This window comes from Danio rerio, chromosome 13 (assembly GCF_052040795.2).
Source record: "Danio rerio strain M-AB ecotype USA chromosome 13, GRCz13ab, whole genome shotgun sequence".
Classification (NCBI taxonomy): domain Eukaryota; kingdom Metazoa; phylum Chordata; class Actinopteri; order Cypriniformes; family Danionidae; genus Danio; species Danio rerio.
In genome coordinates, this window is record NC_141033.1 from 54,019,359 (window position 1) to 54,044,791 (window position 25,433).

At 38.0% G+C, this 25,433-nt stretch overlaps 1 protein-coding gene across 3 annotated transcripts in view; it reads left to right on the forward strand.

Moving 5' to 3' along the window:
• The window catches only part of hs3st1l1 (heparan sulfate (glucosamine) 3-O-sulfotransferase 1-like1), a 128,709-nt gene extending 104,236 nt beyond the window's left edge, over positions 1 to 24,473 (forward strand). The window contains exons 2-3 of one of the 3 annotated variants that reach the window (XR_015505163.1): positions 17,256 to 19,045; positions 21,759 to 24,473. Coding sequence is in view for 2 of the 3 variants with exons in the window: in XM_087277991.1 (XP_087134117.1) it covers positions 17,394 to 18,323 (930 nt within the window). In the remaining variant the exon portion in view is untranslated. 3 annotated transcript variants of the gene reach the window in all.
• Positions 24,474 to 25,433: the final 960 nt, after the last annotated feature.

The window sequence follows — 25,433 nt, forward strand, 5'->3', positions numbered from 1 at the left end:
CTCGGTTACCTCCTTCTGCACCTCCTTCTCTACCTTATTCATCTTTTACTTCACCACCTTCATTGTCTCTGCAACACATACCTTCCTTTTCACCTCCTCCAACAACTTATTCTGCACCTCCTTCATCTTCTCCTACACCTCCTTCTCCTTCTGTACCACTTCCAACAGCTCCTCTTTCACCTCCTTTGTCATCTCCTTCTGCACCTTGTCCTTCACCTCCTAAAAACACCTCCTTCATCTTCTCCTTCACCTTCTTCTCTTTCTGCACCTCATCCAACAGCTCCTCTTTCACCTCCTCTGTCACCTCCTTCTGCACCTTGTCCTTCACCTCCTCCATCTTCTCCTAAACCTTCACTTTCTGCACCTCCTCCTCCAACAGTTCCTCTTTCGCCTCTTTCTGCACCTCATCTAACACCTTCTGCACCTCCTTCATCTTTTCCTACACCTCCTTATCCTTCTGCACCTCCTTCATCTTTTCCTACACCTCCTTATCCTTCTGCACCTCCTTCATCTTTTCCTACACCTCCTTATCCTTCTGCACCTCCTTCAACAGCTCTTCTTTCAACTCCCTCTCTACCTCTATTCATCTTTTGCTTCACCACCTTCACCACCCTAGAGTAGGTTGTGCGTGAAAATCCCAGTAGATCAGTAGTTTCTGAAATACTCAGACCAGCCGTCTGGTAGCAACAACAATGCCACAAAGTCACTTAAATCCCCTTTCTTCCCCATTCCGATGCTCGCTTTGAACTGCAGCAGATGGTCTTGACCATGTCTACATGCCTAAATGCATTGAGTTGCTGCCATGTGATTGGCTGATTAGAAATTTGCGTCAATGAACAGTTGGACAGGTGTACCTAATAAAGTGGCCGGTGACTGCACAGTACATTCTAATTCTTCCTTCGGTTTCTGATGTCGTGAAAACAGTGCGTCTCCATGTTTTCACACTCCTCTCCGCAAGCCCTCGTTATCGGCTGTAAAAGCAGTTGTGATAGTGTGGGAAAAGAGCACCGTAATATCAGGCTTCATTGGATTAATTATTGTTTTATGCTAATCACTCTCCAATGAGGCTCTGCTAAGCGTCGCGCTCCTGCTGTTTTCATCTCGTCTGGAAAGCGCAGAAACAGGCGCTTCGGGTAATTAGTGCATCTTTGTGTCCCGTGGAGAAACCTGTAGATCCGCACACGCGTGTTCATACACACATTCATCACGCCTGAGCTTTATTCAGAGACTCAGACGCAGGAATATATCAGGGTCTGTCATCTGTGCACACGCTGCGTCTGGAAATAGATCCGGCTGACAGAAGCAGACCTGGAAAACTGCAGAAACGTCATGCCGCTTTTTGGGATTGAACGGGGGATTTGGGAGTGCACATACAGTTGAAGTCAGAATTATTAGCCCCCAGTTTATCTTTTCCCCAATTTCTGTTTTACAGAGAGAAGATTTTTCAGCACATTTCTAATCATAATAGTGTTAATAACTCATCCCTAATTACTGATTTATTTTCTATTTTTCTTCTATTATTTTTTATTTTTCATGATGGTTTGTTCTGTAGACCGGAAACAATTAAATTATTGTTATTATATTATTTTTTATTTAGTTTGGTTATTTATTTATTTAATTAATATATATATGTATATATATATATATATATATATATATATATATATATATATATATATATATATATAAATATATATATATATATGTATGTGTGTGTGTGTGTGTATGTATGTATGTATATGTATATATATATATATATATATATATATATATATATATATATATATATATATATATATATATATATATATATATATATATATCCGGCATCCTCTGTGTAAAATATGTGTTGGATAAGTTGGCGGTTCATTCCACTGTGGCGACCCCAGATTAATAAAGGGACTAAGCCGACAAGAAAATTAATGAATGATTAATAAAGGGACTAAGCTGAAAAATAAGAATGAATGAATTGTGTTGTTTCAGCTCATGTTTAAATAGTTGTTTATTGAATATTTTTGGAGTGAATTCAGATGAAAATCAATGTTGGGTTAAAACAACAAAAGAATATTAAAGTACTTGAATTAATCTGTTGTGGTGATCAGTTGTTGTGGTAACACAATAACTCTAGTAATTAATCTGTTGGTAATCAACACTGTAGTTTAACTATCTAAGTTATATTAATTAACAATTTACTGTAGTAAAAACTAAAACTTGCTATTTATTACAGTTAAAATTATAAATTATATTATTTTATTATACTAAATTTATATTATATTAATTATATATTATTATAAAATTATATTAAACACTGTTAGATTTGTCCGTTTGACCCAACGTTTATAAACCTACATGACAAAATACTGAAATATTTCAACCTAATTTTTGGTGGATTATGGAACAAGATGCTGGGCTCATTTATGTATTCAATAGGACCAAATTTAACCAATTAACGTTTGTGTTTATTTCCACAATTTGGATTCAAATAACTCGAAATTTTTACAGTATATTTTGTGAAATTTAGATTTATTTAAATGAATAAAACATCAATAACAGCTAACAGTTTTATGAGTAGTAAAAGTCTGACGGTTCATTCGCACAACTCTTACAATAGAAGCATGATGCACAGTTTTTCAGCTGAGTATTTTGGTATGAAATCTACATATCTACATGCATGTCTTGTCTTATATGGACAGTTGAAGTCAGATTTATTAGCCCCCCTGAATTATTTCCCCCCCCCAATTTCAGTTTAACAGAGATAAGTTTTTTTCAACACATTTATAATCATAATAGTGTTAATAACTCATTTCTAATAACTGATTTATTTTATCTTTGTCATGATGACAGTAAATAATTTTAGACTAGATATTCTTCAAGACACTTCTATACAGCTTAAAGTGACATTTAAAGGCTTCACTAGGGTAGTTAGGTTAACTAGGCAGGTTAGGGTAATTAGGCAAGTTATTATATAACGATGGTTTGTTCTGTAGATTATCGAAAAATAAATAGCTTAAAGGGGCTAATAATATTGACAATAAAATGGTGTTTAAAAAATTTAAAACTGCTTTTATTCTCGGCGAAATAAACAAATAAGACTTTTTTTCCAGAAGAAAAAATATTATCAGACATACTGTGAACATTTCCTTGCTCTGAAAACTTAATGCTAACATTTAAATGCTTTAAACATCGTTTGGGAAATATTTTTAAAAAATAAATTAAAAAGAAAAAAATCTGGCTAATAATTCTGACTTTAACTGTATATTGGAAATCACTATGGGGTTTTGTTTTGTGAACAACTGTTTATTGGCTTATCTTCTGGACACAATCATATTAAACAAAAAGCAAAAGTTAATATAAAACACTTCGTATAACTTCATATAAGCAAGAAAACATGCAAATGAATTAATAAAATGTATGATGTAGATTTTTTTTAAAATAAATATGTAATTACATCACAGTTACAGCAGTTACTTTAACTTTAACTCTCACGTTATCATTTGTTATGTGTTGTTGTGCCGTTGTTTGTTTGTTTGTTTGTTTGCGTTTTAGATTAAAAAGACAGTCAGACAGTTGCAGCTCATCCAGAACGCTGCAGCCAGAATTCTAACCAGAACCAGAAAATCAGAGCACATCACACCTGTCCTCAGGTCTTTACACTGGCTCCCAGTTACATTCAGAATAGATTTTAAAGTATTATTACTGCTCTATAAATCACTAAATGGCCTAAGACCTAAATACATCACAGATATGCTCACTGAATACAAACCCAACAGATCACTCAGATCTTTAGGGTCATATAAACTAGAAGTTCCAAGAGTTCAGTCAAATCAGGGTGAATCGGCTTTCAGCCACTATGCCCCCCGCTGCTGGAATCAGCTTCCAGAAATGATCAGATGTGCTCCAACATTAGGCACATTCAAATCAAGACTGAAAACACATCTGTTTAGCTGTGCCTTTACTGTATGAACACTGTGCTACGACCGACAGATTACACTATCATGTTTTTCTCTTCTTCTTCATTCTTTTATATCACATTTTACCTGTTTTTAAGTTTTGTTTTATTTTTACGCATTTTTATTTATTTATTTATTTTTATTCTTGTTTATGTAAAGCACTTTGAATTGCCATTGTGTATGAAATGTGCTATATAAATAAACTTGCCTTGCCTTGCCTAAAGATGCAGTAGGTGATTGTCTTCAGAAGCATTTGTTGTTGTGCTGGTTGAAAGTCTCTTCACAGTCCAATAGTAATGATTACAGTAAGTGATCTAAATGTGTTTATATGTGTTTGTATATTCTGGTTAAAGCATAAAACTAAAAAATGTTCATCCAATTAAATAGAGTCGGACCGACATCTCTCATAATTCCGATAAGTAGGCGAAACTGTCTTTAAGCAGATTTGAACAACTGCGCAGCCGTTTGTACGCAACTCCACCGACCGCTGTTGGTGCCGCGCGTTCATGAGAGAGGAAGAAAGGGCACACGCGCGATCAGTGAATACCTGATCAATCAAAACTTTTTAAAAACCTTAATCAATATTGGAGTTACCTTTGCACACTGGAGAAAAGATGACACCATGGCTAACGGATTTCTCTTAGACAGGTCATGTTCTGTTTTAAAACTGTTTAAGCTTCACGCAAAGCTGATGTAACGTTTGATGTTGTTGTTACAAACGGGTTATATCTTCACAGAAGTGTTGTTCAGCCGCTAAAATCTTCCGGTGAAGATCGATAAGACTATTTTCAGTTTCATAAAGTCCTTTTACAGCATCGATGATGTAGATTTTAATTGGTTTAATGACAAAACACAAGTAAATAGCGCTATTCCGCCTAGTCCCTCCCTATATTGTTTACCATGCAACTCTAAATAGGCGTGGCTCTAGACGGCAGGGGAGGGACTGTGATTCAGAGATTCATGCTAAGCTGTTAGCATTGTGGAAGATCACCTACTGCATCTTTAACTGTATTAATTATAATTGTATATTAAAGTAAAAACAATTAAGTCAACTTAATCATAGGTGAGCATAGATCATTCTCATGAGTGACGGTTTTAAATTCAGACTGTTTTGTCATATATTGAGCTCCATATTCTCAGTGTTCTTTGCTCTAAATCAACACCACCATATTTAAAATAAGACCTTTTTCCTGCTAGCATCGAGGAATTTCAGTTTAGTTGAATATAGTGGTTATAATATTCATAATTCGTTCATTTTCCTTCAGCGTAGTCTCTATTTCAGAGGTCGCCACAGCGGAATGAACTGCCAATTATTCCAGCATATGTTTTACACAGCGGACGCCCTTCCAGCTGCAACCGAGTACTGGGAAACACCCATACACACTCATTCACACACACACTCATACACTACGGCCAACTCAGTTTATCAATTCCCCAATAGCGCATGTGTTTGGACTGTGGGGGAAACCGGAGCACCGGGAGGAAACCCACACAAATGCAGGGAGAACATGCAAACTCCACACAGAAGTGTCAACTGAGCCAGCCGAGACTTGAACCAGTGACCTTCTTACTGTGAGGTCACAGTGCTAACCACTGAGCCACCGTGCTGCCTGTGTTTATAACATTTGATCATATTTAATCTGCATTAGTTTTCTTGTTTTGACCAGTTTCTGGTGATTATAATATTCAATAATGCATAAGTTTTCATAAATCAGTATGTTCTCTTGGCTTTGTTTCTTTTCTCCTCAGTGTCGCTCGCTGTGAATCAACACCAGAAACGTGAAGTGTCGAATTATTATAATAACTGCGGTGATGAATACGTGATGAATATCTACTTGACTCGAGCGTGTTTGAGTTTGTTTAAAGTGTTCTCGGAGCTGAGAAATCAAGTCTTGAAAGACGTGTGTGTGTGTGTGTGTGTGTCTGTGTGTGTGTGTGTGTGTGTGTGTGTGTGATCTGTAATAGAGTTCTAAGGTTTAATCAGTTATGAGTGTGTAAATGCCACAGCAGTGACCTTTCCTTCTGTCTGCAGGCTCCGGCTGTTTGGTCACCGAGTCTCGCATGTTTGATCAAGCGGAAAGGTCACAAGATGTTTGCGCATTTGCACATCTGCACTGGATACTTGAAGATCTTTTGAACTCAATCAGCGAGTCCTTTAGTTCATTCTTTGCAGTCTGTGTGTTTGCATGGCGGATGGACTTTTTTACTCTGACTTTGACCTTGGCGCTTCTTCAAGTCTGCTGAAGCGATACAAAAAAAAGCACAGTCAGTCAAAAGAAACATGTCAAGGTGTTTGGTTAGCACTGTACATTTAGAGCCTCTACAGTCATGCATAACACACTGGAGTTGTTAACGAACGCTTCACTATATTGTAGTATAAACTACTGTGAACTAATTTAACACAAGTTTTTACTATAGTAAACTATGTTGTTGTAGTATAATATACCCTGCAGTCGTAGCAAACTACAGTATTTGGTCATTTGTTTATATTACTAAAGATGTTGTGTTACCATGGCAACTGTAGAATCACCAAAACATTATAGTTGCTATGGTAACACATCAACCGTAATTAAATAAATTAAATTTCACTTTATTTTTATTAATTAAAAATCACTTTGTATCATTTAATGGTCATCTGCATCTTAAATCCTTGAAAGTTTTTTAATATTTAGATTTTAAAATAACGTACATTTATGAGCGATGGTTTGTATTATTATAAAAGATGTTGTGTTACCATAGCAACTGTAGAATCACCAAAACATTATAGTTGCTATGGTAACACATCAGCCACAATTAAATTAATTAAATTTAACTTTATTTTTATTAATTAAAAATCACTTTACCTCGGCTTATATCATTGAATGGTCATCTGCATCTTAAATCCTTGAAAGCTTTTTAATATTTACATTTTTAAATAATGTACATTTATAAGCGATGGTTTGTATTATATCATCTTTGCAAAAAAAATTTAAAATTACATCTGGTTTATACATTTACATCAAGTGATCGGCTTGACGCGCGGCGCCTGACTTGCGTGTAGCCCTGCATTTACACTTCTGCTCGCTGTTTGTGTTGCTATTTAATAACACTTTCGAAACGCTAGATGGCAGCAGTTCTTATGTTCCTCTGTGTCGAGTGTCTTCACAGGTGTTTAGTTTATTCTGACCGCTGCCTTTAATGGACAGATCAACTAAATTAAACTAAATTAAATTAACTAATTAATTAAATAAACTTTTATAATTTATTTATTTAAATTAACCAGTGAACAAACATGCAAATAACAGCGCTCTTCTCCGGTCTACCTCTGAAAGCAGCACCTCAATTCACATTCTGTTCAAAGTTTCTCCTCTTGCTTGCTTTTGCCGTTGCTTTTTTGTTTGGTTTTGCCAAAGTAGAGTCATTAGCATATTCATATGGGGGAGGAGGAAGGGAGGGGTTTTGAGCTTGTGCACGTGCGCTCAGTTTCACATTAATTGAGATGTACAAAGAGAATATGCGCGGGATTCCGTGTATGCAGTGTTTCATACATCTGAATTTTTACTGCGTACGCACATTTACAGCTTTGTGCGTACGCAATGTTTTAATATGAACTCAACGCACGTCTTCGCACATGAGGCCCCTGTTGCACTGCCATCCAGACCCAGGAATTCAGGAGGAGAGAAGTCCTCCTCATTTATCATGTTTATAAAATCATGATTATCTTCAGGACTTCACGTTAACTTTTTTGATCACCAGCCACTGTGGCAAGTAGATTTCCAACATTCCTAGCCACTCATCATTTTTACTAGCCACAATTTTCTTGTTGGAAAAAATTTATTTTATGCAAAAATTTGATTTTGACTTGCTAAAATGACTTGATTTACACTGCAAAAAATGCTTTTCTTACTTAAATTTAATGTCTTGTTTCTAGTCTAAATAGCTAAAATTTCTTAAATCAAGAAGCATTTTCTAGACAAGCAAAACATATTGTCCTGTTTTGAGAAATAATATGCCAATATTAGGTGAGTTTTTCCTTAAAACAAGCAAAATAATCTGCCAATGGAGTAAACAAAATAATCTTGTTGTTTTCTTTTGACGTATAATTATTTTCCTTACCGCATTGGCAGATTATTTAGCTTGTTTTAAGGAAAAACTTACTTAATATTGGCATATTATTTCTCAAAACAGGACAATATGTTTTTCTTGTCTTGAAAATTCTTCTTGATTTAGGAATTTTTAGATATTTGGACTAGAAACAAGACAATAAATCTAAGTAAGAAAAGCATTTTTTGCAGTGTAGATGTAGTCTTATGTCCACATGCCTCCTCATTCATTTAACTTCTTGTGAGTATTGTGTATTAGCTTGCTCAGTGTGCATGAGCAAATAGGTTGTGGCAATGCAATCAGTTTTTATTTCACGACTTTTCAGGGCTCTAGATTAAGGATTTACCAAATTTATCTCAGACTATACCAAATGAGTATTTCTTAGCCGCAATTTTATATTGTGTCAAAACAAGGATAATATAGCTTTATAGGTGCACTTTTTATTTCAACAAAACTTTCCTTAAAAAACATTTAATGCATTTAAAAAAGAATATCGTCATCTAAAATATGCACAGTAATCTGTCCAGGCTAAAAGTCCCAGATCACCAGTTAACTAGACATAAACGGGGAGTAATCTCCCATTAAAGTAATGTTATTGTGTATATATATATATATATATATATATATATATATATATATATATATATATATATATATATATATATATATATATACAACAGTTCTGTCTGGTTCTCAAATCTGATTGGCTGATAGTCGTGCAATATTCTGCAATATCAGAACTCCTACAGCCTCTTTCCCCCTTGTGTATTACTCCGCCCACATACAGCCAGCAGAAAGCCGACACTACAGATCTAAAGTGTAAAAGATGCTTGCTCAGCTGTTTAACTGTCAGCTTATGATTTGAATCCGGAAGAAAGTAGTTCCTCATACAAAAGGGTTTTTGAGACTCTCCATGTTTGATTTTGTTTTTATATACACAATTATGCCGTCAAACTGTTGTTTAAACGCAATATCACACGAGTAGCAGTGCGATATGGCTGTATATCGGCACTGGTGGGGGCACTAAGGCACTAAGGCAATGCACGTCTCCCACCAGTGCCGATAGACAGCCATATCGCACTGCTACTCGTGTGATATTGCTCATATATATATATATATATATATATATATATATATATATATATATATATATATATATATATATATATATATATATATATATATATATATTTTTATTTTTTTTTTTTTATATGCATTAAATGTTTTTTACTAGCCGGGCTTCAAGCTAACTCTATCAAGCCTCTTCAGCTGCTCCAGAATGCAGCAGCACGAGTGGTCTTCAATGAACCTAAACGAGCACATGTCACTCCGCTGCTCATCCGTTTGCACTGGCTGCCAGTTGCTGCTCGCATCAAATTCAAAGCTCTGATGTTTGCCTACAAAGTGACTTCTGGCCTTGCTCCTTCTTATCTACTCTCGCTTCTGCAGATCTATGTGCCCTCCAGAAACTTGCGTTCTGTGAATGAACGTCGCCTCGTGGTTCCATCCCAAAGGGGGAAGAAATCACTTTCGCAAACGCTCACGCTCAATCTGCCCAGTTGGTGGAATGAACCCCCTAACTGCATCAGAACGGCAGAGTCACTCGCTGTCTTCAAGAAACCACTAAAAACTCGACTATTTAGTCTCCACTACACTTCCTAATCTGCAATTGCCTCTCTGAATATCACACTAACTGTACCAAAAAAAAAAAAAAACTAATACTACTAATACTTCCCTTCTTAGACTTTACAGACCTGAAACTTGCCTATAGCACGTATTCATTGTTGCTCTTGGTTGTGTAAATTGCTTCCTTGTCCTCATTTGTAAGTCGCTTTGGATAAAAGCATCTGCTAAATGACTAAATGTAAATGTAAATATATATATATAATTAAACCATATTAACAAAAATAACTAAGCAAAAGAAAGCAGGTAAAACATACCGTGTTTAATAAATAAAAAATAATCATGTGCACACGGTTAATATTGGCCTGTCAATAATCTGTTCAAAGAATAATTAAAATGAAATGCTGCTTGCAAAATAATATGGGTATTTTTTTTATCTTGAGCTCTTGAAAACAGCAGGGGCCTCATGTACGAAGACTTGCGTGGAAATCTTACTAAAACATTGCGTACGCACAAAGCTGTAAATGTGCGTACGCAGAAAAAAATTCAGATGTATGAAACACTGCATATGCCGAATCTCACGCATATTCTTTTGTACATCTGAATGAACGTGAAACTGAGCGCAACATGCACGAGCACAAAACCCCTCCCTGCCTCCTCCCCCGTATGAATATGCTAATGACTATGCTAATGTCAAAACCCAACGAAAAAGCAACGGCAAAAGCAAGCAAAAAGAGAAACTTTGAACAGAATGTGAATTGGAGGTGCTGCTTTCGGAGGTAGACCGGAGAAAAGCGGTGTTATTTGCAAGTTTGTTCTCCGGAATTAACAACAAAAGAAAAAAAATCGAGTGGGAGAGTTTAGCTGATGCGGTCAACACAGTCGGGTCTGAACATCGCACTGAGTGCATTTAAAAAAGAAATAGTGTGATTTATATCTGTAAAATATTGCAGTACCCTTCGCAGTCTCAGTGGCGCACCTCATAAAAGCATATGATCATGTACTGACACTCTCAAGCATAAACTCGGCTCGAATCCAGTGTCTGATGAACTCTTTCTTCTTTTTTTTCCCCGCTACATATCAGATTTTGCCCACTATTTATCACGAGAAAGACCAGTAGGAATCATCAATAAGTTTGTGCATCATATTTTATTTGCACATTTATTGAATGGAAATGTTTCTGATTCACGCATGCAAATTCATCTTCAGATAGTGTCTTTATAGCAATGTGTGTGCAGTAGATAGCTCAGATTACATTGGGAAAACAGGCGACCGCTGCAAATTGTGCTTTAATGTTTAGCTGGTCAACTGTATGGTATGGAAATCTTACATACCTACTATATGAACCCGTCTCATACAGCTGCCATTGCAAGGCTCAGACACTTTGTAGAGAAGAATTTAACACAACTGCCTCTAGGAGTCGCCAATGGAAATAAAACAGACACGCACAAAAAAATGTGCGTACGCCTGCCAAAAAGCTGCCGTGAACCTGCGCAAATTCCCACGTTCAGTTCATTGTTAGTAAATCCAAACGTGAGCGATTCTGAGCGTGAAACCTGGCGTACGCAAAGTTTATGTGCGTACGCAGCGTTGATACATGAGGCCCCTGGACTGTCTGTGGGCGCAAGATCATCGCTCTTTGTCCAGTCTATTTCAAAGGGAAACGCACCAGTTGTACTTCCTATCGACACGGTTGTTTCGCGCAAGTGAACGGTAGAGCAGACGCTTTTTAACAGATGCGCATCACATCACCTGTGCGCGTAAGTGGTCATCCTCTCGTTCGGTATAGGGTATATGCAGAGCTAGTGCTGTTCCCATGCTGATACACTTCCGGTGAGCTGTTATTGTGAACTTTTTCTTATTTAATACGATTCCTTATACAGCATCGATGTTGTAATGTCATTAAAATACATTCAGTTAAATGAACTTTAGCATTTATTTAGTTGCTCAAGCGTAAAACGAGACAAAGTCGTTTACTCGCACGCGCCCGTCAGAATCGACAGGCTAACGCAGAAGCTCCATTGAATACACTGGGGTAAAATAAATGCTCATATTATAAAGATATGGCGGGGGAAATGTGATTTAATGCAGTGCTTCTTGTACAATCTGAGACCATTTTAAATCGGACATCACTCAGCCAGTGGAGATCGCCGATTTTTAAAGAAAACAGACCTTAAACGCACCGAATTTTGCATTGGCATTCAATTCGCCGGAAGCGCTTAACCCAGGTTACTGGCAAATGAAAAGTCCTATTAGCATGCTTCAGCATATACCCTATTTACCTTCTTTTTTTGCTGTTTTGCTCGCACAAACACAGTTGTTTTTGTCAATCGTGCTGCTTCTCAATTATAATATCACATTTGCATGAATATTGGGCCATGCTTATTGTCGAACCCTGCTTTTAGATAACTACGATTTTAAAATTATTTCCAAACAACCAAAGTGGCTAGTAGAGGTGTCTGTCTAACCTGCCAGAGCTGAAATCTACCCGCATTTGGCAGGTTGGCGTGTGTTAATGTAAAGCCCTGATTATCTTTCTAATGATATTACACATTGTGGTTGTGTGTGTATATGTTACATGAAATTATGAATAGCCTATTGTATATGTAACAGCTTTAAATTCATGTTTATTACTTTACGTTTTGACTTTGTAACCTATAAAGTCATGCGTCTCCTCACGTTTTGTGTGACGTTTGTTTTTGTCTGATTATGAGCCAGTGGAGCCTCCCTCTTTCCCCCCCTGCTCTCCTGGCCACACCCACTCCTCCCTCTGCTCGCAGAGCTCCACGCCCATCTCAGAGCAAAACATTCTGAGGTAGACTTGAACTGAAAGAGGAAGATTTCATTGCTCTTTATGCCCCACCTGGGTTAGTACTGTACATTTACAGCCTGTTCAGTCATGCACAACACAAACTGTACAGGTTATAAATGCAGTCTGAGGACGAAAACACAGTGCAAACTGATTAAATCCTCTATGGAATGCTGGGTAATTTTCTACCAAGTGTTTCTATATTGAGTAGAATGCAATACATTCTTTATAAACAGCCCTTTCCGTATAATGAAATTGGTTAGTGAGTTATGAGGCGTTTTTTATAGTTACATATTCAGTAATTCCTCCTGCATCCTCAGAGAGTCTGTTTGTGCTTATAAACACACACGTATAAATCAATTTAGCTGGCTTGATTCTACCAAGTGTTTGGAGGAATCTTAAGTTATTTTGGTTTTATTTTCTCAGGAGGGTTTGCGTTTTTCAATAGCATAAGCCAAGATTTTGTGAATCAGAAGAGATTGAAAACTAGATTTCACAGCACGGTGCAAAATAATTGGGAACACTTAAAAGTAAATCTGACACGCACAACAAATTTCACTGTGTGTAGAGGAATAAACCTGATAGAGATGATCTGAATAGTTATTAAATGATGCAAATGGTGTATGTGTATTTATACTATAGGGTTGTTCAGTGCTTGATTGGCTGGTGATCACTCTAAAGTGTTTGGTTATTGTCAGATAAATGCACTGCTAAAGTAGTTCCAGCAAGTTTTGAGTGCATTACAGCTCCATATCAATGATACAAGAGTACGAAATCACATCAGAACACAGCAGAAGGAGGAGGAGGAGATGTGGAAGAAACTAGTGCTACACAAAGATGTTGGAAAAGGACAAAAAACTGACAAATAAAGCCTCAAATACAACAACTCAACAGTGGGAACAAGAGAATAGTTCAATCATTAAAAAACAACGTACTCTAACAATGCCCATCAGCAAATATTCCTTATATAGTACTGGTATATAATGCATTCCTTATATAGTAGAGTTTCCTTTAACTTAGTCCTTTATTTATCTAGGGTCACCACAGCGGAATGAACCCCTTATTATTCCAAAATATGTTTTATGCAGTTGATGCCCTTCCAGCTGCAACCCAGTACTGGGAAACACAAATACACTTTCACACTCGTACATTACAGCCAATTTAGTTCATCAATGTGTTTAGACTGTGGGGGAAACCGGAGGAAACCCATGCCAACACAGGGAGAACATGCAAACTCCACACAGAAATGCCAACTGACCCAGCCGGGTCTCGAACCAGTGACTTTCTTGCTGTGAATAAACTAATTGTAATACAACACTATAGCTGCGTCCCAAATGGCACACTATGCACTCATGCACTATGTACTTATGCACTTACACACTCAACAGGATAGTATATGTATGTAGTGTCGTCCCAAAAGGGTCACTAATGTTTTTTTACTAAGCGGAAATTCAAACCGTTTCCCTGATGACGTTTGACGGTTGGCAGATCAGTGAAATAAACGACCAAATGATCAAATAATACCTGCCGTGAGTATAACCGCATTCACCATCGGGAGGCGCTATAATCACTCTCATAGGAGAATTTTGCTTTCACCATCCAAAATAAATAAAGTTATCCATCATGTGCGCCCGATAGCTCCGCCCCTTCCGCTACGTGAGCAAACCTGCGGTTGTTGAGTGCGTGAAGTGTCCATCATTACACACTTCATTTTAGCGGCTGAATGAGTTCATCATCCGGGTAATTAAAGTGCACTTATTATTTTCCAGTGCACTTATTGAGTTTCCAGTGTGAACACACCACTTAACACTATTTATACTACAAAGTGGCGTAGAATAGTGCATAAGTATGTGATTTGGGACGCAGCTTATGAAACCATGACCCATGTGCTCATGCTCACTGAGCAAGCTCATACACAACATACACAACATACACAAAAAGTAAAATGAATGAGGAGGCATGTGGTCATAACACAACATCTAAATCAAGTGATTGTAGCATGTCAAAGTCATAATTATGCATATAAAATATATTTTCCCAACAACAAAATTGTGGCTAGTGGAAATGGCGAGTGGCTAGGAATGTTGGAAAACTACTGGCCACACTGGCTGGTGATCAAAAAAGAGCAATGGTTTCTCCCTCAAAATGTCATTGGCTGTGGTTTGGTAGATTGACTGAGCTGTTGGGGAATGAGTTGTTGTCAGATCTAAAGTGCGTGTGTTCCCTCTTGTGGATCACTTAGGTAGTGTCACATAGTATGAACACCACAGCGTCTAAAAGACACTAGATTAAGTCATGTAGTGTGAACGGCAAAGCGATCTGGCGATGTTTAAAATCCTGTAGTGGGAACTAGGCATTAGATGTTTATGTTTTAAAGTTTTACCCGACCATAGCTGCATCCTAAATCGCATACTTATGCACTATTCCAGTGGTTTCCAACCTGGGGTCCGCGCCCCCCTAAGGGGGGCGCCAGAGTTTACAAGGGGGGCGCGGAAGAGGGTAAGTGTTGAGGTAGAAAAAGGCATAAAAATGCTCCACTATAATATAGGCTGTACAATTAATCGAAAATCCGATTTCGATTTTAAACGACTATAAAAAAGCATTAATCGAGATAAACGATTATTGCATCATATACCGCCACCTTTCCAGTTGTACACGTGTTGCTCTTTAAAGCGCGAACGAGCGAGTGCTTATGTGTGTGTGTGCAGCAAGCACACTCGGTCAGAATCATGCGGCCGGTCAGCATTCGCACTCTGAGACGAGCAGAGGAGCGGAGACATCTAAAGTCATGTTAACGTGAGCGCTTTAATGGTCAAATAGGTGTCAAAACGCGGTGTTTAGTGATTATTTATATTAACCCTCGTTTGTGTAATAAACGAGTTGAGAATCAAAAGACACGTGAAAGAGAAATCAAAGAGACAGCGAGAAATATTCCTGCTGCCGCCTGTTTCTATGATTTTTAATCAAACAACAAGAAAATCCCTCACTAGTCTTGACTGAAGGACTGCTGTAGCTAAAGTGTTTTTCTTACAGTGAAGATGCTTAAAGCACAGTTTGTTTAATATTTTTATTATATTGTATTTATTTCTCTTTCCTTTGCAGGGTGGAAAATAACTGTATGTATACACTTGAAGTCAGAATTATTAGCCCTCCTGAATATTAGCAACCCTTTTCCTCCCAATTTCTGTTTCATGGAAAGAATATTTTGTTTTGTTTTTCTGAACATAATAGTTTTAATATCTCATTTCTAATAACGGATTTCTTTTATCTTTGCTATGATGACAGTACATAATATTTTACTAGATATTTTTTAAAATACAAGCATTCAGAATAAAGTGCAGCTCAAAGGCTTAATAAGGGTAATAAGGCAAGTCATTGTATAACAGTGGTTTCTTCTGCAGACAATCAAAAATATTTATTGCTTAAGGGGGCTAATAATATTGACTTTAAATTAAATATTTAAACCTGCTTTTATTCTAGCTAAAATAAAACAAATTAGCCTAGAAGAAAAAATATTATAGGAAATACTTTTAAAATTTCTTGCTCTGTTATACATAATTTGGGAAATATTTATATAAAAAAAAATTCTCAGGAGTGCTTATAATTTTGACTTTAACTGATAATCGTTTTGAATAAACGTGATTACAATTATGACCAAAATAATCGTGAATATGATTTTTCCCAAAATCGAGCAGCCCTATTATTTTATATGTATTTTTAATTTTATATATATATATCAAAACACATGCTTAAAATTCCAACATAATAGTAAAAATAATTAAAATAAATAACTTAAAATAATTATTTAAATTTTGCTCACTCACGCAATGTGCTTGTCAACGTGTCGTAAAGGCAAAATCAAAACAAAATCGGCAGAGAGACGTAAATGCAGTGTTTCTTCAGAGGCGAAGAAAAAGATTAAACAGTATGACAGCCTACCTAAATTTTGGTTTTATTGAAGGCCAAGACAAGTTAAAACTGATTAATTTATATTTTCTATACATATTATATATTAATATTACACAAACACACACATACAGTATATATATATATATATATATATATATATATATATATATATATATATATATATATATATATATATATATAGTACATATGTGTGTGCGTAAGTGTGTATTTTAATGGTGGGGGGGCTCCAATGTTTGTATATGCTCATGGGGGGGGCCCCTAAGAAAAAGGTTGGGAACCACTGCACTATTCTACGCCATTTTGTAGTATAAATAATGTAAGTTGTGCGTTCACACTGAAAACTCTAAAAATAATAAGTGCACTTTAATTACCCGGATGATGCACTCATTCAGCCGCTACAATGAAGTGTGTAATGATGGACACTTCACCGACTCAACGACTGCAGGTTTGCTCACGTAGCGGAAGGGGCGGAGATATCCGGCGCACATGTTGGATAACTTTATTTATTTTGGATGGTGAAAGCAAAATTATCCTATGAGATTGATTATAGCGCCTCCCGATGGTGAATGCAATTTTACTCATGGCAGGTATTATTTGATAGTTTGCTCATTTAATTAACCGCCAATCGTCATCAGAGAAACGGTTTGAATTTCCGCTTGGTAAAAAAACATTAGTGCTCCATTTGGGACGACACTACATACATGTACTTTGCTATTGAGTGTGTAAGTGCATAGTGCATGAGTGCATAGTGTATAGTGTGCCATTTGGGACGCAGCTCATGTTTGAGCACTCACTATCTACTGTTAGAGCTACGGTTGCGTTACTTATCCTGCTTTTTTCCTCTCTCTTGTGTCTTCCAGATGTGCAGTGGACTGGTGGCTTCACCTCGTCCTTGAACACTAAACTCAAAGAGGCCATCCTTGACCTTCACTGACTTTCATTTGTGACTGAAAGCCTCAAACACAACCCGACCGTCTCCGTCTCTCTCCACCCTCTCCATGGCCAATCTTCTGAGTTATGTGTTATTCCTGGCGCTCCGCGCATACGCCGCTCCTCCAGAGTACATCCAGCGGTGGCCCGACGGCTTCACACCGGCTCCCGGAGATCCCTCAAACGATTCAGTCACTCCGTCACTGATCCCGCCCCCGGGATCCTCCAAACACCCACCCCACAGCATCATCATCGGCGTCCGTAAGGGAGGCACCCGAGCCCTGCTGGAGATGCTGGATATCCATCCTGAAGTGGCGGCAGCTGCCACTGAAGTCCACTTCTTTGATTGGGATGAGAACTACAGTAAGGGTTTTGATTGGTATCGAGAGCAAATGCCGTACTCCTACCCGACTCAAATCACTATTGAGAAAACACCGGGGTATTTCACATCTCAAGTGGCGCCGGCGAGGATCCACGCGATGAATTCATCTATTAGGCTCTTGCTGATCCTTCGGGATCCCACCGAGCGGGTGATCTCGGATTACACGCAGGTCTATTTCAACCGGCTGGAGAACCACAAGCCCGTGCAGGCCATCGAGAACATGCTGGTGAAGAACGGAGCGCTGAATACGCGCTATAAAGCCATCCAGCGCAGTCTGTACGATGTGCACATGAGGAACTGGCTCCAGCACTTTCCCCTGGAGCAGATCCATATTGTTGATGGAGACACGCTGATCCACGACCCGCTCCCGGAGCTCCAGAGAGTCGAGCGCTTCTTAGATCTGCCGCCGCGGATTGAAGCCTCCAACTTCTACTTTAACCAAACTAAAGGCTTCTACTGCATCCGCAGCGATGGTCACGAGCGCTGTTTGCACGAGTCGAAAGGGCGTCCGCATCCTCCGGTGAACAGTAACGTGCTGCGGCAGCTGCGCTCGTATCTGCGCCAACACAATCGGAACTTCTACCGGCTCATAGGACGCACTTTTAACTGGCAGTAAGAGGGAGGTTCTGACCAATCACAGCCCGGATGAGAGGCTGATTGACAGCTGATGGACTATATAAACCACCCACCCTTCTCCCGCCCAGCTTCTGATAGTAGGGGTGTGCGATACCTAAAGGATTAGTTCAGCCAGAAGTGAAAATTACCCCATAATTTACTAAACCTCAATTTTTTCTGGTCAGACAAACACAGTCTAGTTTTATATTGTTTCCTGGTTCTACACAGGTGTCAAACTCAGTTCCTTGAGGGCTGTAGCTCTGCACAGTTTAGTTCCAACCCTTGTTAAACACACCTGATCAAACTAATTGAGTCCTTCAGGCTTGTTTGAAACCTACAGGTGTTGAAGCAGGGTTGGAACTAAACTGTGCAGAGCTGCGGCCCTCCAGGAACTAAGTTTGACACCCCTGTTCTAAGCTATATTGAGCTTATTCTTGATGGACAGTCAGGCACAGCCATTGGAATCTTTATAGCTGGAGACTTCCACTCTAATTCACTTCCATTCAATTTTAGATGTTAAAAACCGCTCTTGCGGCTGCTGGATGTCGCAAACGGATGTTTTGTTATTATATTAGTCTACTTTTTATGTATAGTCATGAACACATTTGTTTGTAGAGCAATAGTTTGATTGTTTTCTGCTTATTATTATTATTTCTGCGGTGGATAACTGAATTGGAAGTTCTAAAACAGTCGTAAAAACCAACCCAAGCTCATTCATCGGACGTTTCTGGAGACCGCGATTTACGTGGCCGGAGGTACGTGAAGGCCGCGTTTGGTTTTTTTCGAGCGAACGCTGCGGGGTGGTGTGGTGCTGCTCCGCCCCTCCTCTTCGCGCTCGCCGGCCGACGGCTCGCCTCTGAGTGGAGGGTTTTCCCGATGCAATCAGTTTGTCCGCTTAGCTCACAGCGTTGCGTCGGCGGAGCGGAGGCCCCGGAGGAGGAGCCGGAGCCGGCCACGGTGAACGACGACCAGGATCGAGTCCGGGGAACAGCAGGTTCCGGAAATCAGGTAAGACGAAAAACGGAATCTGAAAAATAAGGGCGAGAACGCGGCGGGATCCGAAAACGCGGTTGAAATCGAAGACGAGGGCTTTTGCTTTTTTTTTTTTCTCGATCCGGCGGCTTTTCGCGCGAGAATGGCGCGAGCGCGAATGCCGCGCGCTCCCGAGAGGCGCCTGAGATGCGAAAAAGCGCGCCCAGCGGCCTCTCTCGGATCCGCGAAAACAAAAAACCGCTCGAATACGTACCTCCCGGGACGTAAATCGCGGTCCACAGAAACGTCCGCGGGGCTACGTTTCCACAATGAGCCCGGGTTGGTAAAAACAGAACAAGGCCAATAATTATGCTGCATAGTGACTTTTATTTTGAAGCTTATAAAAGCACCCTGCTTTGACTGAACTCTTGGAATTTTTAGTTTACTTTATGATCTGAGTGATCTGTTGGGTTCGTATTCAGTGAGCATATCTGTGATGTATTGAGCTCCTAAAACATTTAGTGATTTATAGAGCAGAAATAATACTTTAAAATCTATTCTGAATGTAACTGGGAGCCAGTGTAAAGACCTGAGGACAGGTGTGATGTGCTCTGATTTCCTGCATCTGGTCAGAATCCTGGCCGCAGCGTTCTGGATGAGCTGCAACTGGTTTTTTTTGGGAAGGCCCTTGAGGAGGCTGTTACAGTAATCCATCCTACTGCTGATAAAAACATGAACAAGTCCTCACTGGAAACAAAGCATCTAATTCCTGCGATGTGTTTGAGATGATAGTATGCTGATTTAGTTACTGCTTTGACAGGATTATTGAAACTCAGATCTGAGTCCAGAGTCACACCAAGATTCTTGACCTTATTTAAGGTTGTTTGACCTTTATAGCCAAGGTATGCATTCACCTTGAGAAGCTCATCTCTGTTCCCAAATGCAATGACTTCAGTTTTCTCTTTGTTTAACTGAAGGATGTTTTGGCACATCCAACTGTTCATTTCATCAATGCATTGGCAGAGGGAGTCAATGGGGCTGTAGTCATTAGGCAGTAAGGCTAGGTAGATTTGAGTGTCATCAGCATAGCTGTGGTAGGAGATTTGGTTCTTTCTCATTATTTGGCTCAGAGTAATCATAAAGGTTGAACAGCAGAGATGCCAGAATTAAACCTTGTGGGACTCTTCGTGCCATGGGTGTCCACCTTGACGGTCACCTATACTGACATAGTATATATAGCATAGAAGAACCAGGATAACATTTAAAACCTCTCCAACTGTGTTCATCTCACAGAAAAAAAAGTCACCCCAAGGTTGGCTTGAAGGTGAATTAATTATGAGGCAGGGTTTCCGTGGGGGCTTAAAGTCTAAAAATGTCTTGAACCTCAAAAACTTAAATTAGACCTTAAAAAGTCTGAAATCTACTCGTAGGCCTTAAATTTTTTAATTTTCCGTTGTTTGTGCAGAGCTACCCAATCTGGCCAACACCCATACCATCACCAACAATGCATCTCAGTGAAACGTTTAACTTTCTATTTAAATATTGCATTTTTAACTCTACTTATCGTAACTGTTTAATTACTTTACTTACGGTAACTTTTGTTTAAGAGTTCTCCATTTTCCTATTTACTATTGAGGATTCTGACCTGACCTATCTATTTTTTTATTATTAAATTATTATCACTGTATTATTAAATGTATTAAATTATATTTATTTTTCTGATAGGGCAAGTGAAAATCTTTCCCTGCAGGGATATTCGGAAAAACATCTTTAGCATTTAGTCAACCCAGGCTCATTCTGGAAACGTAGCCCCGCAGACGTTTCTGGAGACCGCGAAATATGTGCCGGGAGGTAGTATTTGTGCAGTTTTTGTTTTCACGAATCCGCGAGAGGCCGCCGTGCGTGATTTTTCACGCCTCGAATGCTTGCTGTTCGCGCCGGCGCTGTTCTCGCGTAAAAAGCCAACAGAATCCGCTGTCGAGCGACCGTCTGTCCGACTGACCAACTGGCAGAATGACTGAACGATTGACTGGCCGCCCTCCTCCTCCTCCTTCTCTAAACTCAAGCGACGATTTACAAAAGCCGTGCGGAAAAAAAAAGCCCTCGTCCGATTTTGACCATGTTTTCAGATATCACCGCATTCTCGCCCCGTTACAAACTCGTTTGCTTTATTTTTTGGATTCTGTTTTTTGTCTTACCTGATTTCTGGAATTGCACTTCTCCGCACTCGACCCTGGTCTCGAACGTGCCCGGCTCCTCCTCTGGGCCTCCGCTCCGCCGACGTAACACGATGAGCTAACCGGACAAACTGGTTGCGGCAGGAAAGCCCTCCACACGGAGGAGGTGAGCCATCAGCCCAGCCGGCGAGCGCGAAGAGGAGCGGCGTCACACCGCCCCGTAGCATTCGCTTGAAAAAACAAATACGGCCATACGTACCTCCAGCCTCGTAAATCACGGTCTCCAGAAACGTCCGCGGGGCTACACTTTCAGAATAAGCTTGGGTTGCATTTAGTCCTGTATATGTCTAAAATTTAATTCACAATGGTCTTAAAAATTCAACTTGGTGTGACCTGCTGAGACCCTGTGGGGAAATTTGGGTGAACGACTCCTTTAATTAGTGACATAATGGAGTTTTCTGAAAAGAGCAAACAGAGTCTATATGTAATGAGTGTGTGACATTAGAATAAACCAATAATTCAAGTTATGAAAGTTAAAATATCCCTGTGTGGTGTATGTTTTTATATTTATAAGATATGATATAGGTCAGCAACATCACACAAGCAAAAGTGCCGTTTTCCTGCAAATCAGTGCTTGATTTTGCAGTTTTACATTAGTTCAATAAACATCATGTTTAAATATCGAGTGAGAAACATTTCAGACACAATATTGTTTGTATTTTGTTCCACAAATGAGAACATCTCAGAGCAACACTGTGCTGTTTTGTTCATGAATCTGTTTCAGAATGAATCATTTGATTCAGTGATCCATTCATAAAGATCCTGTGCTGATCCATTTTTTGGCACAGTGAGTCGTTTGCTTTGTTTCTAAATGAACAAATCGATTAAATGACGTTCGCACAGAGCCAGTTCTTGTTTATATTTTCTGTTTTGCCAATGAAACTAGTTCAGACAAAGCTAGTAGAAATGTATACATCCTAAAGCAGCACTGCATTGTTTACTTCCTCAATGAATCTGTTTCTGAATGATTCATTTGAGTCAGTGATTCAACTATGCTTTCATAAAGTCCCTGCATAACCATTTTGGATGCAGTGAGTCGCTTGCTGTCACAGCTGTTTTGAATGAATTGATTGAATGAAAGACGGGGACTTGTGCAAATACTGCCATTTTTTTCAATATATTTTCTTTTTCGCTGATAAAAAAATAGCTAAAAAACAGCATATCAGAGCAGAAGATGTGGACATTTCAGAGCAACACTCAAAAACGTGAGTCTTTTGCTTTGTTTCTAAATGAATCAGCTGTTTTGAATGAATCCATTGAATAAATGACTGAGACTTGCACACATACACATTTTAGTCTGTTTTGGTTTTCTTAATGAAAAAGTTTCAAAAAGCCAGAGCAGAAAGGGTTTGCATCTCAGAGCTTTGTTGAATCTTATTCTGAATGATTCATTTGAGTCAGTGAATCAACAGTTAATTTATAAAGTTAATGCACTGATCTATTTTTGAGATATTTAGTGAGATATTTGCTTTGTTTCTAAATGAGTCGACTCTTTTGAATGAATCAATTAAATAAATGACTGAGACTTGCACACATACTGCCGGTTTGTGTCTGTTTTTGTTTTGCCAATGAAAATTGTTTAAAAAAACAGCAGGAGCAGAAAATGTGTGCATCTCCGAGCCTCAGTGAATCTGATTCCAAATGATTCATTTGAGTCAGTAATTCAAAAATTTGTATTTAATGTACCTGTGTTGATACATTTTTGCCACAGTGAGTCATTTGCTTTGTTTCTAAATGAATCGGCTGTTTTGAACAAATCGATTAAATGACGTTCGCCCAGAGCCAGTTTTTGTTTATATTTTCTGTTTTGCCACTAAACCTAGTTCAGACAAAGCTAGTAGAAATGTACGCATCCCAAAGCAGCACTGCATTGTTTCCTTGCTCAATGAATCTGTTCCTGAATGATTCATTTAAGTCAGTGATTCAACTATCCAATCCTAAAGTCTGTTCTTAAAGTATATTTTTTGGCACAGTAGAACATTTGTTTAGTTTCTAAATGAATCAGCTATTTTGAATAAATCTATTGAATCAAAAACTGGGTCTTTCACCCTCACTGCTGTTTTTTTTAAATTAATATTTTCTTTGTCATAGCAAGACTAATCTAATCATTTTTGGCACAGCAGGACATTTGCTTAGTTTCTAAATGAATCAGCTGTTTTGAATGAATCGATTGAATTGAAGCCTGGGTCTTTTACACACTCTGGTTTTTGTTTCTTATTCATTTATGCATGACAAGACTAAACCAACCAAGACCAGCACAAAATACTGTTTTATCTAATAACTAATAAGGGTTTATCTGAAATGACAATGTATGGTTCTTAAAGCCTCAGTGCTTCTGATTCTGAATGATTCGTTTGAGTCAGTGATTCAACAGTCCATTTATAAAGTTCCTGCATTGATCTGTTTTTAGCACAGTGAGTCAGTTGCTTTGTTTCTAAATGATTCAGGTGTTTTGGATGAATCAATTGAATAAATGACTGAGACTTTCACACATGTTGCCAGTTTTTGCCAATAAAATGGTTTCAAAAAGCCACAGCAGAAAATCTCTAAGCCTCAGAGAATCTATTTCTAAATGATTCATTTGAGTCAGTGATTCATTTGCCCTGTATCTATATGAACCAGCTGTTTTGAATGAATCAATTGAATTGAAGACCGGACCTTTTTCACCTACTGTAACACAAAATCCTGTTGTCTTACGGTTATTATAGGAAACTCCAGTGATGTCAGTATCGCACACCTCTGCGTTAGGTTTATGTTTTCAATCTGAAATTGTACCGAATGCTTTATTGAGGCAGCGACAGAAGGACAGATCTTTGCTGTTGAGTGTCTTTATCGTAACAGAGATGAATCTGGTGAACACTGAATCCTTTTTTTTTTTCTCTTGCTCTCTGTTCGTTTGATATTCTTGTTCTTGATAATAAATGGTTCTGCTGCCAAAATGGGATCTGAGAATGACGTCTGTTTCTTGAGCTGTCTGGTTTTTTGAACTCTCGATATCTAATGTCAGAGAGACATGACTCGGGTGCAGAAACACATTAGCTCTTGTCATCCTGGAAGGGTTTATCTGTCAAAATGTTCATTATTGTAATTACAATTAATTGCACATTGATTTAAGTTGACTTTGAGTTGATTTGATGTGAGGAGGAGTGTGGGCTGCTAAACCACGGTGTCATATGAGAAATATCGGGGCTGGGGGAAATTACCCTGCATTCATTTTTGGGTGTATTTCATAGATGATTATAAATGTTCATAGGCAGGATTAATCACACCGCAATGATAAATTGCAGTCTGGTGCAAATAAATGTTATTAGTATATAATAGTGCTACAGTGACTATACTGTTTATATACTAATCATAATTTTAACTAGCTTTTCTTTTTATCTTTTGGGATTTTATTTTATTTATTTATTTATTTTTAAGCTAATTTTGGTATGTGTTTGTCTCATGTTTGTTTTGAATAATTATGGGTCAGTTTTAATTATCTTCATTTAATTTTAGTACTTCAGCAAGGCAGGATTTCTGTCTGTTTTTTATATATTTTTATTTTTTGTTTAATAAATAAATAAATGATGTTACAAAATGTTTTAAATTTAAAATAAAATTGTACATAAAATGTTTCAAAATGTTGTATTATTTTTATTATTTATATTATTATATTTCTATGTTATATTGTTATTTTATATATTTCTATTGTACTATATATATATATATATATATATATATATATATATATATATATATATATATATATATATATATATATATATATATGTATATGTATATATTTTTTTCTATTATTATCCTTATTTTATATTATTATTATTAATATTATTATTACATATTTCTGTTCTATATATTTTGATTGTATTATTAATGTTATATATATATATATATATATATAT